Source organism: Branchiostoma lanceolatum, chromosome 17 (assembly GCF_035083965.1).
Source record: "Branchiostoma lanceolatum isolate klBraLanc5 chromosome 17, klBraLanc5.hap2, whole genome shotgun sequence".
Classification (NCBI taxonomy): domain Eukaryota; kingdom Metazoa; phylum Chordata; class Leptocardii; order Amphioxiformes; family Branchiostomatidae; genus Branchiostoma; species Branchiostoma lanceolatum.
In genome coordinates this window covers 17,939,356-17,951,137 of record NC_089738.1, presented here as the reverse complement: position 1 = coordinate 17,951,137, position 11,782 = coordinate 17,939,356, and the positions used below count along the sequence as shown (strand labels likewise).

General features: G+C 41.4%; 2 protein-coding genes across 3 annotated transcripts; one reads left to right on the top strand and one right to left on the bottom strand.

Moving 5' to 3' along the window:
* Positions 1 to 96: 96 nt before the first annotated feature.
* LOC136422945 (presenilin-associated rhomboid-like protein, mitochondrial) lies at positions 97 to 6,631 on the top strand. 2 transcript variants are annotated; one of them, XM_066410878.1, is made up of 11 exons: positions 97 to 228; positions 1,367 to 1,589; positions 1,999 to 2,139; positions 2,548 to 2,596; positions 3,051 to 3,146; positions 3,588 to 3,737; positions 3,934 to 4,004; positions 4,153 to 4,194; positions 4,277 to 4,336; positions 4,847 to 4,944; positions 5,405 to 6,631. In XM_066410878.1, exons 1-11 carry the CDS (start codon positions 185 to 187, stop codon positions 5,505 to 5,507), a joined length of 1,077 nt encoding a protein of 358 aa, XP_066266975.1. In that variant the 5' UTR covers positions 97 to 184; the 3' UTR covers positions 5,508 to 6,631. The 2 variants fall into 2 exon arrangements, with proteins under 2 accessions (XP_066266975.1, XP_066266976.1); XM_066410879.1 differs by lacking the exon at positions 4,153 to 4,194 and having other exon boundaries at positions 4,235 to 4,336.
* A 184-nt stretch (positions 6,632 to 6,815) lies between these two features.
* Positions 6,816 to 10,302, bottom strand: LOC136422946 (uncharacterized). The gene is made up of 3 exons (XM_066410880.1): positions 10,031 to 10,302; positions 7,937 to 8,128; positions 6,816 to 7,490 (listed from the first exon to the last, which is right to left on the bottom strand). Exons 1-3 carry the CDS (start codon positions 10,154 to 10,156, stop codon positions 7,353 to 7,355), a joined length of 456 nt encoding a protein of 151 aa, XP_066266977.1. The 5' UTR covers positions 10,157 to 10,302; the 3' UTR covers positions 6,816 to 7,352.
* Positions 10,303 to 11,782: the final 1,480 nt, after the last annotated feature.

Genomic DNA, 11,782 nt, shown 5'->3' with positions numbered 1-11,782 from the left:
TTATAATTTGTAAAAAAAGTAATACTTTAAAATGTATTCATCAAAAGTTGTTTTTGTTGTTGAAATTATGTTTTTTAGAGTTTTATCTTTCACCCCTCCGCCCGCGTTGGTTGGGCCTATTTCCCACTATGCCTCGCGGCGGGTTCGGTGACCTCACATGTCCGGCTGATGTTGGCTGTCCGCGATGTTTAGGAAGGCAGTACGCGGGTTTCTCGGGCCTAAGAACAGGTAAAACGTTAAACACTTTCCTATACTCTTCTATAGGCTGTTACAAAGGAATATCTCTGTGTTGAAGCCTTTTGGGGACGTAGAATTGATGTTGTTTTTTCTAAGGTCCCAAATAGAGATGTGGTTTTCTGGGGAGGGGGGTGGAAAAAATTATGATGAAAGTTGTGCAACAACATGACGTAACATAACAAACGTATGTATTTGGCCAACATCTGACGTACTCTTATGATATTATATTGTGAGTCCATAAGTATACTTATGATATTAGTATCTTCAAGTTGAATGCAGTTGCCTCAAAAAAGAGGTATCAAATTTGACTAAGATTTTGCTGGTCATCAGATCATGATACATTTACTAATTTAGAATCTAGATCTAGCTAGCTTTAAACAACGCTTTAATACAGGTAAATGTCCAAAGGTTAGGTGAGACAGGTCGTTCAGTGTAATATAACCAGCTGCTGCCACATTGCGTGCCAGTGTGGTGTGTTATGTGAAGGGAGGTTAGTGCCGGTTACCTCATAATTAAGCCCATTCGCGGTTTTGATTACGCATGTGCAGTGTCTAAGGTTAAGGCTCCTGTCTAGATTTGCATAACAACGTCCAGACAAAGGAAAAAAAAGGAAAGGAATCTCGAACCAGTTTAGCTCAAATGAACTCAATGAACAGATGAGCTACTCTTCCACTGGTCGTGACAGAGGAGACAGACGCTATGTACAGTATTTACAGGTTCAGTGTACCGGGGAATTTCCCCTAGCTCTTTTCGACAAGCACAATGAACAGTGGACCACGGCTTAACGTCCCGTCCTAAGGACTGCGATCTTTTCCGGTAGCGTGCATGTCGGGTGAGCGACACAGCCGGGATCGAACCCCGGGCTTCTAGTTCCAGAGGCAAGATCGCTAACCACTGGACTACGCACGCTACCTTAAAGACGGGTTCTGTTTACGTCTCGGGGACCTTTACCTTTGACACGGCACATGCGTAGTCGGAACCGCGAATGGGCTTATTCCGGCTATACACTCATATAGATACAGAAGCTGGTGTGTTACACTGAATGGCAGTTATACCGGCTACACAGATACTGACAGTTCTTAAGTTATTCTACCAAAATACAAAATCAAGAATCTCTTGTATCTTACAGATTAAGTCTTCAGCAACAGCTTGGGTTCAGAAGAGCGCCTAAGAAAGAAGACTCGCCTCATCTCAAGTCCCAGCAGAAGAAGGAAACAGACAGTTTCAGTGACAAACATGCGGAACAGCAGCAGAACCTACAGAAGAGTGGAATCTCTCCTGAGCTCGACTATCAGACGTTACAGACAGTCTCATTTAGGAGACTGTTTAAACCTTTCTGCTTTGCTATAGGGGTCAGTATATGCATGAAGAATTGATAACATAATGATATTTGTAATATAGATCAGACAGTAGACTTATCTATAAAGTGCAAGTCATCGTAATACTTAAGTAGTCTTTTCTTTCTAGTGTGTGGTAAGGCCTTAAGAAATATAAATGTCACATGCAAGGGCTGTAATACAAATTTCAATTTATGGTAGTAGATACATTACTTTGAATTGATGACAAGTTACAAAGAAGTTTTTCCTCGACCAATGCGAAACTAGCTGTACATGTACACGCAACAGTGATTTGACTTCTATCAAGTTTTGTCGATTATTAGCAGCAGAACTTTAATAAAGGAAGATGCTGGGCAACAGCTTAGTTGAAGTATCACAGTTTTGTTATATTGACCATTACTGCTTGTGTTCCTCCCCTTGTCAGTTCAGTGGGGTGAGTTTTGTGGGAGCGTCCATCTGGCAGTATGAGAATCTCCGCGTGCTCACCCGTCGCCTGATCGGAATTGACGGGGATTTCTTCAGGGACAGAATACATCCGCCTAAAGCTGGGCAGTGGAGAAGGGAGGTAGGAAAGCTAGCTAGTGTGTGGGATTGCATCACTTTGTATCAAGAGCTATTGTAGTATAATGTACGTAGTATGTAAATAACTGTAACAATTTTTATGTACTTTGTCATGCAGAACTAGTTTTCAAATGTTGCCAAGGCCTCTTCACTGGTTAATTTTATAACACATGAGGTTAGGTGTGTGAGACTGAAATGACTGTTATAGATATGTCTTCTTGTTTGCACAGACCAACAAGTCATGGGAAAATTTAACTGAAGGGCAAAGGGGTAATTATGTGTGAATGTTTTTTCAGAGCACAACCATGGGAGATCAGTATGCTAGAAACACAAACATGTTTTCCTTACAGTATATTTGAAGTATGCCTTTGTATGAAGTGTGTTTCACCTGTTTCCCTCTCTTTTCTTACAGATTAACAAGTTTTGGCAAAACTTAACAGAAGGGCAGAAAGTTGTTTCAGGTAGGGTTGATAAAACACAGTATTTGTCGAACAATCTACAGGATTGGATATTGGAGATTCTTTCTACACAACCAGTAAATCTCACCTGCTGACGTTTCGGTGTCTGTCAGACACCTTCTTCAGAGCTTCTGACTGGAGTACTGCTTCTCGCCGCTATAAGTATCCGAAGTAGGTGACGCTTTTGCGGCGAGTACACAATCCCAAACGTCAGCAGATGAGATTTACTGTGTAAAAAGAATCTCCAATATCCAACCTGATGAAATTATTTTTTGAATCTACAGGATTGTCTATAATTTGTAAGTTACTTTTGATAGTTTTAAGCTTCCTCTTGATTTTTACTGATGTCTACTGGAATTTACTGCAGTTTTTAGATGTAATTTTGTTGATGATTTGACAGGTCTGTATGCTAATTTGATATGACAAGATCATTTATGTTTCTTATGCCCTGTTCCAGTAATCATAGGGCTAAATGGTTTAGTGTATGCACTGTGGAGAATACCTCGATGTCAACACATGATGCTGAAGTATTTCACATCAAACATCGCATCAAGTGAGTCTGCTCTACTTGTTTACTTACAACGTTAGGAGGGGGTCGTATTGTTTTGCTACTTTTGTATTGTAACCTGATAGACTTGGCTTGTTTGTTTGTTACTTTTGTTTTCATTTAGACGTATGAAAGGAGTTTCTTGAGCGTTTGAACATGAAAAAGTCACATTTCGTAATTTCTAGTGCCTTTGCTGCTTTCTCTGTGACCAGAGAGTTTGAACAAGAAAGATGTTAGACTCAAGCTTGATTGATTGATTGATTAATTGCTTGGTTGGTCAATTGGTTGATTAATCAATCAATTTATCGATCTGTGAATTGATTTGGGGTGGATAACGGTTCGCTGGACTCGTTCGTTTGCTACGCGGTGAACATGTACATCCTGTGGTTCTTCTCACAAGCGCTGACTGATTGATTGACTGATTGATTGATTATTGGTTCTCCCCAGCTGCAATCTGCCTGCCCATGGTCCTGTCCACCTTTAGTCACTACTCGTTCATACACTACGCTGTGAACATGTACGTTCTGTGGTCATTCTCAACAAGTGCGGTCGCCATCCTCGGAAAGGAGCAGTTCACAGCTTTCTACCTCACTGCAGGTTTGGATACAGATTCCAATAGTCTTCTAGTATAGAATCCATCCTATCCAAGCTCCCGTTTGCTTCTCGTTTTTGTTTTGATTCTTTTCTTCAATGTGGTTTTGTTTAGAATTAGAAGTATTTGTACTTTTGTCATGTCAATAAAAAGTGTCTACAATGCTTTCATTCATTCATTCATTCACCCACTCATTAACAGGAGTGGTGTCCAACCTAGCCAGCTATGCAGCTAAAGTTGGGTTCCAGAGGTTTGGGCCTTCACTAGGAGCTGTGAGTATGCTTCTACTGAAAACTAGTTACATGTATATAGTCTTTCTCTGTCTTTGAAGTTAAAACATTTTGTGTCGAAACCCAGTGTCACAAGATTTAGTTTCATGTGTTCCCAGCTAATTTGTATCTTTTCCCTACCATTCTGTAGTCTGGTGCCATCATGGGTGTGCTGGGTCTAGTGTGCACCCAGGTTCAGCTGACATGTGTTCTGTGTTTCCCTTATTCTGTAGTCTGGGGCCATCATGGGTGTACTGGGTCTAGTGTGCACCCAGGTTCCAGAGGCGCAGCTTGCTATCGTCTTCTTCCCGTTTGTCACTTTCACAGCTGGGTCGGTGAGTACAAGTATATGTACATTGTAGATGTATACTCATGTCTTATATCATCTGACATGGGCCTTTCAATACCATGCCCTAGACACAGTGGATAACAACCCACTGCCCCTACCTTTACGTACTTACCTTTTTCTAGAAGATAATTTAGCAGTCTTAAGACATCTTGACTCCCCCCCCATGTGGTGTAAGGGTGAAGAGATTCTTTTTTGAGTCACGATTCTAGAAGATAAGTTGGCTGTCTTAACACATCTTGACTCTCACCTCCATGAGTAAGAGTGAAGAGAATCTTTGTAATAGTCAAGATTCTGGAAGATAAGTTGGCAGTCTTAAGACGTCTTAACTCTCACCCCCAAAGAGTAAGAGTGAAGAGAATCTTTGTAATAGTCATGATTCTAGAAGATAAGTTGGCAGTTTTAAGACATCTTGCCTCTCCCCCCATGAGTAAGAGTGAATAGAGTTTTATTTTAATATTTTAGAAGATCTTAAGACGTCTTGACTCTCTCCCCCCAGGCGATTAAGGTGATCATGGGCCTTGACGCGGCAGGTGTGCTGATGGGCTGGAAGTTCTTCGACCACGCGGCTCACCTGGGAGGGGCCCTGTGTGGCATGTAGGTCTTCTTCATGTTGTCTTTACTAAAATGATTGTTATATCTGATGACTTACAGAATCTGATACATGAACTTCTATATTACAGTATAGGAGTGTAGAAGAGCATAAAGGGATCATCAGAAAAAAAGTACCTCAAAATGTGCAAAGTTGTAAGTGTAAGTCTACAGGCACCATACAACAGTAAGGTAAAGAGTTTACTGTAACAAGAACACAGGCGCCACCTGTCACAAAATAACCAAAGTGCAGGAGAGCTTCAGTTGCTAGAATCTCGCTTTTTTTTCTACTAAAATTGTAATGAGGTATATGTACAGGTCCAGGAATCAGGAAAGCAGATGTACGTGTATTCTGAACACAATCATAGTTTGTCATGCCTCAGTCTTTGGTGATCAGGAAAACAGTTTCATCTGCAATCAAATTCTAAACCTGACATACAACACCTCTTCTGCCTCCTATTTCCAGTTGGTACATGCTGTACGGACACAAGCAGATCTGGCAGAACAGAGAACCAATCATGAGGGCATGGCACAAACTACGAGACCCTCAACAACCTCCCCCTAAATAATGATCATCACAGGACACAGGACCCACAACAACCTCTCAAGTCATAAACATCTGCTGTTGTCGGCCTTATGAATATTTTATCTCTTGTGTTGGCGTACGTTAACAGGAGCTGTGTGGAAAAAATGTCTGTTGTCACTGTGAATGTAACTTGCAAGCCTAACGTAACCCGGTAATCAGGCTTTCACAGCTTTGGTTGGGGAATGACTGTTGGGAAGAAGAGTACATCTGTACCACAGCTAGATACTAGGCTATCACATACTTGCACCATAACCGGAATTTGCTGATGTTGATAAAAGGAAATACACGCAGGACACTGAGTTAAACTGTCAGCATTAAGAACCCACGTTTGGTTGTTGGTATACATGTAGGTATGGTGCTGAAGTAATGTTCATGTCATTTGGAATGGTATTATGTTTGGGCTATGTCGCAACAGATACAGATACAGATTGTCACAATGTAGCAGTTTCATGCTGATACTTTTATGCTGAAATGGTTCTATTGGGAAATGGGAAAGAAAGCTGGGTAACTACATGTATGGGGACACCCCTACATGTACATCCTGACATGCCTATGTTAGGATTAGAGTTAGGGTTGGGGAGTGTCAGAACATTGGGGTGTGACCGTGTCGGAAGATAGGGGTGTAACCAGTAACTATCGCCCCTGCACAGTGATCTGCAAAGTATCATCAGCTCTTATTTTTGAAGCACACTTTCATAAACAAGTCTGACTGAAATGCCTCAGTCCCAGCCAACAGTGAAAGAGCAAATGTCAAAATGAATATTAAGTGTTGTTTACAAATTTCTTAAGGTGTTATGTGGTACAAAACCCCTAGCAACAAATTTGAGATTTAATTCTAAAAAAAGAGTGTTTTTTGATGATTAGATATTATTTTGACAATGCCATATCTAAAGAAAAATCACCTTTATGGTTGAATGAAATATGTAAGTTATGAATTAGATGTATTATGGGCAAAACTTTTATTTATTTCATTTTTTGTGGCCTAAATGTTCACGTTGCAAACTGTGCTTAATTAAAGTGTTGTTTTTATCAATAGATTTCCCTCTTTCTTGGATTTCAATAAATGAGATAAACAATAAATGATTATAAAAGTTGTCGAGTAACTTATTTGCTGTTGTTTGACTACATTGAAGATTGTAATCTAGAAAGCAAACTGGAAGCAAATTATTTCTGCTTTGATAATTATTTTCAAAACCGACATAAATCTGGAAGTCTGTCTAAAATTAAGCAAAGCTTTAAAAGTTAGTCAAAAAAAATTCCTTAGACAGAAGAACAAGCCATACATAAGAAGTGTCATAGAATTCAAAGTCCTTTATTCTGTATATACCATATTCACAGTCAGTGTATAAAGTAGAAGTACAATTTTATAGTAATAATCTTGCTGTTGCTAAATCATCATAATCAAGTCGAATTTTGAACCAGAGTCACATAGTTTTCTGGTAAAGAGATAATGTTTTGATATGAGTATACAGTAATTGAACCAGGTGCAGTTGCAATACTTGTAATTTTGCTATACAGTATTTCAATTGGAATGTAACAGCCATGGAATTATTAATGTATTTGCTATACTTAACCTTCCACAAAGATTCACATTATTTACAAGAGAGTGTTAGTAATCATAATGAATGAATAAATGAATGAGTTAGATTTAAATCATAAAGATTAGTCGCCTGAGAGGTGCATTTCCAGAATGCTTACAAAAGTTACAAAACGTCTTGAATAAATATCACAAGTTCGGTATCTACAATTGTTGTTTATAACTGGCAGCGTAGCGTGGAATATTCACACATGGTTTTAAGACATTAACGTCCATTGTAAATATGGTCCTTTATCTACCGAAGAGACGGTACGGCCGGATAACTCCCGGGATGTGGTTGGGTGAGCTGGATGCTCCTTGTTCTGCAGTTCTCTGTAGGGCCTCTATGTGGCGCTGCTGAGCTGCAAGGCTCTCCTGCAGAAGCTCGACCTGAGGAAGTGATGAATCATGACGTCAGTCGCGAAAAAGAAAACATCGCACTGGTATTTCCGGAAGGTTACACATAATTTTACGGCATATATCAAATTGCTGATTGGTTTCTAATTGATTTGCTTGCGCAAAATCATCAAATACAATCTTCAGGAAATGTACTAGACAGGCGAAGATATGAAAAGCAAATGATCTAGAAATGAGGACAACGGAAAACAACTAAATCCACCTAAAACTCATAACGTGAACTTAAACAACGAATGCAAACATGAGCGGTGCTCGTAAACAGGGTTTAAAAGTACTCAGTCACTCCTGTCATATCTATATCTCTTTCAGTTCTTATCCAGGCTAAGTAATCTTTAATCTCAAGTGGCTTTTGAACCTTTTTTTCTGGTGACCTTTAGTAAAAATGAAACGAAGAAAAAAATCAGCAATGTTTTACACACCATGGCGGCGAGGTCGGTGATGCGTGTGTTGGCGGCGGTGGACTGTGCGGCCATGTCCGCCCGCAGCTGCGCTAGCTCCCGGGAGTCCGAGCCGCCGGGGCACGGCCGCAGGTTGATCGCCTCGATCGGCACGTGGAAGGAGTACACGCAGTTCCCGTCAGCGTCGGTACCGGTGGTCAGGCCGCCGTCAGGCTATAGGGGGAACGGAGGGGAAACTTGTTATTGTTTTGTAGAACAAATATGACAATGACAATTTAGTTTATTGCATGCTCATCATGCCCAACATGGGCTGAATGTGTCATGATCAGTAGGTTGGATACGAAGAAAGTAATGAAAAACTTATGCTATGCTTTATCTATATCTATAATTAATGTATAACGTTATACATGTACTTCTTCTCTTCTCCTCACCATACTTAAAACACGTAAGCTAGGAACGAACGAAATCATACTCTATACTAGAGTTAGTTAGTTATATAAAAGTGCCAAGTATAAAGTATACGTACTTTATTTAATTGCCTTAGTCTTCAATGTAAATATGTTATATCAGTACAATGCGTACATCGGCCGCAAATGCCTGATAAAAGAGGTGAAATATCAGTCCCTAATGCTTTCTTAGATAAGCTTTATGTGGATACACTGTTAAGAAAAATGATGTACTAGTACTTCAAAGACATTCCATTGCGCGACTGAAAGCTTGTTATCTATACGTGCGGTACTATACGAGTTGGACGTGAACCTATCTAAGTATCCTCTGCCAAAAACATGAAATGAAAGATGGGGTTGTCAAGGGGAAACTTTCCAGTCCCCGCGACGACGGAAAAGTTCATCAGCCAAACCAGCCAAACCAAACAAGAGGAAATCGAGGAAAATTACTCCAAACAAACGGCTCTGTTTGGTTAAATCAAGAACATCTCGGTTGATTGCTCCAGGTCGGGGTAGGCCTTGGGGTGGAACTTTCATCTTGGCATACTTAAATTCCCTTGTCGCGTTTAAAGATCTCTTAAGACAAGAGAGACGCACTCGAAGGAAGCGCTGATTGAAACCAACCGCGCTGTGAAGGCTTTAGACGGCTTTAGTGCAGGGTCGGGGGCTGGCGTTCGACCAACCGTTGGACATAAAACGTTTTGATGTGAAACACAGATTTGCCTTTCTTTGGAAAAGTCTTCTAAGAATGTAAGCAGTTTTTCAAGATATTTCGTGACAAAACGACCGTTCTGATGTGTACATGTTTTTTTTTTCTTTCAAATTCGATTCGATAAGAATCAACGACTTCTCGTCTAAGCAACTGAGCTTTTTCCCCGTCAAATGTATTTCTATTGGCGAGGGTCGGGACTAAATCAAAGGACATCAACTCATAGTATGAGAATGACTGTTTCTTCGCTTCGTATGGAATAAAGGGAATTTCTGAGAAAAATGTCATGATGGCCGAAAGATTTTGACGTTTTGTTACGTAGAAATAAACCATTTGAAGACCGTGGAAAAATTTTACGGAGCCCGTAGCCAGGGGGGGTTCGGGGGGTTCGGACGAACCCCCCCATTGGCTTGAAGGTCCACTTTCACAGGTTTGAAGGTCCACTTTTTAATGTTCAAGATTTTTTTCAAGGTGGACTTATTTGTATCACCAGCAATGCCACTGAGGCTAGGATCCTAGAAAAAACTTTGTCTCTGATTTTTCCTCTGAAATTCTCTCAAAAACACAGGAAATGCCCTTTCAGAAGGTTCAATTCTTAGAAATTGAAACGCTCAAGGGTCCACTTTTTAACGTCCAAGGTTTTTTTTTAAGGTGGGTCTATTTGTATCACCAACGGAGCTGAAATCCTAGAAAAACTGCTAACTTTGTCTCTGATTTCTTCCTTTTAAATCCTCTCAAAAACACAGGAAATGCCATATCAGAAGGTTCAAATTTTAAAATTTCCCGGACCCCCCTAGGAAGCTCGCGCCTGCGGCGCTCGTCTCGCGCCTGCGGCGCTCGCTGGTCCCTTAAAAATTAAAAAGAACCCCCCCATTCAAAATCCTGCCTACGGGCATGGTACAGCGTAGCATGTTCTGCAGGCCTGCATGTTCTACAAGTCTCGAAGAAGTAGATACTAACCTGCGAGGCGTCGGTTTGCCCAGGCGGGATGGTGTCTCCCCTCGACCGTATGGTTCTCACGGCGCCCTCGGTAAGACTACATGCGGCCAGCATGGCGAGGAGGACGATATTCGCAGAAAACTCCATCTTTCTTCAAGGAAAAGTCGTCGGCTGTGGTTCGCTGTAGAAGTTTAACTCTAAAGACAGACCTGCTTCTTGGGAAGTCAGTAGGTTTTGTTGAAAGTCCAGCAAACTCCCCGGTTTATATACACCCCTGAGTTTACATTTCCCCCGCCTTCCGGGCCGTATTTGGTCACAGGAACCCCTCCTACGCACCCGGCCTGACCGGTCAGCTAGGGGTGACGGGGGCGGGGTCAGTTGTTTGTTAGTTTTACGTCAGTAAACAAGGTTGTGATGAAGGCCCATATTTGGCAGGGCGCTGTCAGTTCCAGACATTACCCAGCTGGTAGACCCGCTAACGGCCCTTCCTAGTAACGCTGTCGTGACGTAGTTAGTCTTCTGATATCAGGGTTACTTCAGTTGATGAGCAACTTCCCTCGACCTTCTCTTTCAATTACAAAAGCAGTCCAAAATATAATTTGCCCAGACGCCGAAACAACACTTACTATTTTACGCTAACGACCATTCTTAGTAACACTGCCGTGACGCAGTCTTCTCATATCAGGGTTACTTCAGTTGATGAGTAACTTCCCTCGAGGTTCTCTTTCAATTAACGTCACAACAACAGTCCAAAACTTTGCCAAGATGAAAAAACAAATTGTAAAATGATCATTCTTAGTAACACTGCCGTGACGTTGTCTTCTCATATCAGGGTCACTTCAGTTGTTGAGTAACTTCCCTCAAGGTTCTCTTTCAATTACAACAACAGTCCAAAACTTTGCCAAGACGAGCAACAAAAAAAACAACTGTAGAACGACCATTCTTAGTAAGGCTACCGTGACGTAGTTTTCCTATATCGGGATCACTACAGTTGATGTATGACTTCCTTTGCTCTTCTCTTTCAATCACGAAAATAAAAATGAAAAAAACTCTGCCAAATTCAAACGACGTCATACACCTGCTGTAAAATCGTTTGAGCAATTCTTGGTAGAGTTCTGGCTGAGTCATCTTCCGAATTTTCACATCTAGTTCTCTCACATTCGCTTCAATAAAGGATGTGTGTCTACTTCACCTGTCACGAATACAATATGTGTGCCTTATTATATAAATCCTTATCATATTCTTATTGGTTGTTACACTACCAGCCTTGCCTAAAGCACAACTTGAACGTGTTGAAAGATCTCGCAACTTGAAAGCAAGTCAAATCCAAGCACCTGTTTGAATCATTAGTACTGTGTGCTTGTATATAACATAACAAAGCTGATACGCTAAGCTGAATGATAGCAGTGTTTTCGATAACCGTTGCCCTTTTTCTTCAGGGCATATCACTCCAATTACTTTTCCTGTCGAGTTATAACAACTTAATCTGAATATAATCATTCCAACCCGCGCCGGAGCCGAGGCCGGCGACCCTGGCGGGTACCGTTACTCGGAACTGGAACACGTTATGCGCACGTGTGACGTCACCCGCGCGCTACTCAGAAGTTCGAAGCGGGGTTCCCCTAATCAGTGTTGTCCCCTGGTGGCCGCGTTTGTGCGTGTCTCGGATGTGGGAAGGCGCACGGAGGAAGTTACTTCGCTACTTCGCCATATGGATCGAATTCCGTAGATCTGAGGGTGGGGGTTCGATCCCCAGCTCGGGGTTGATTATGA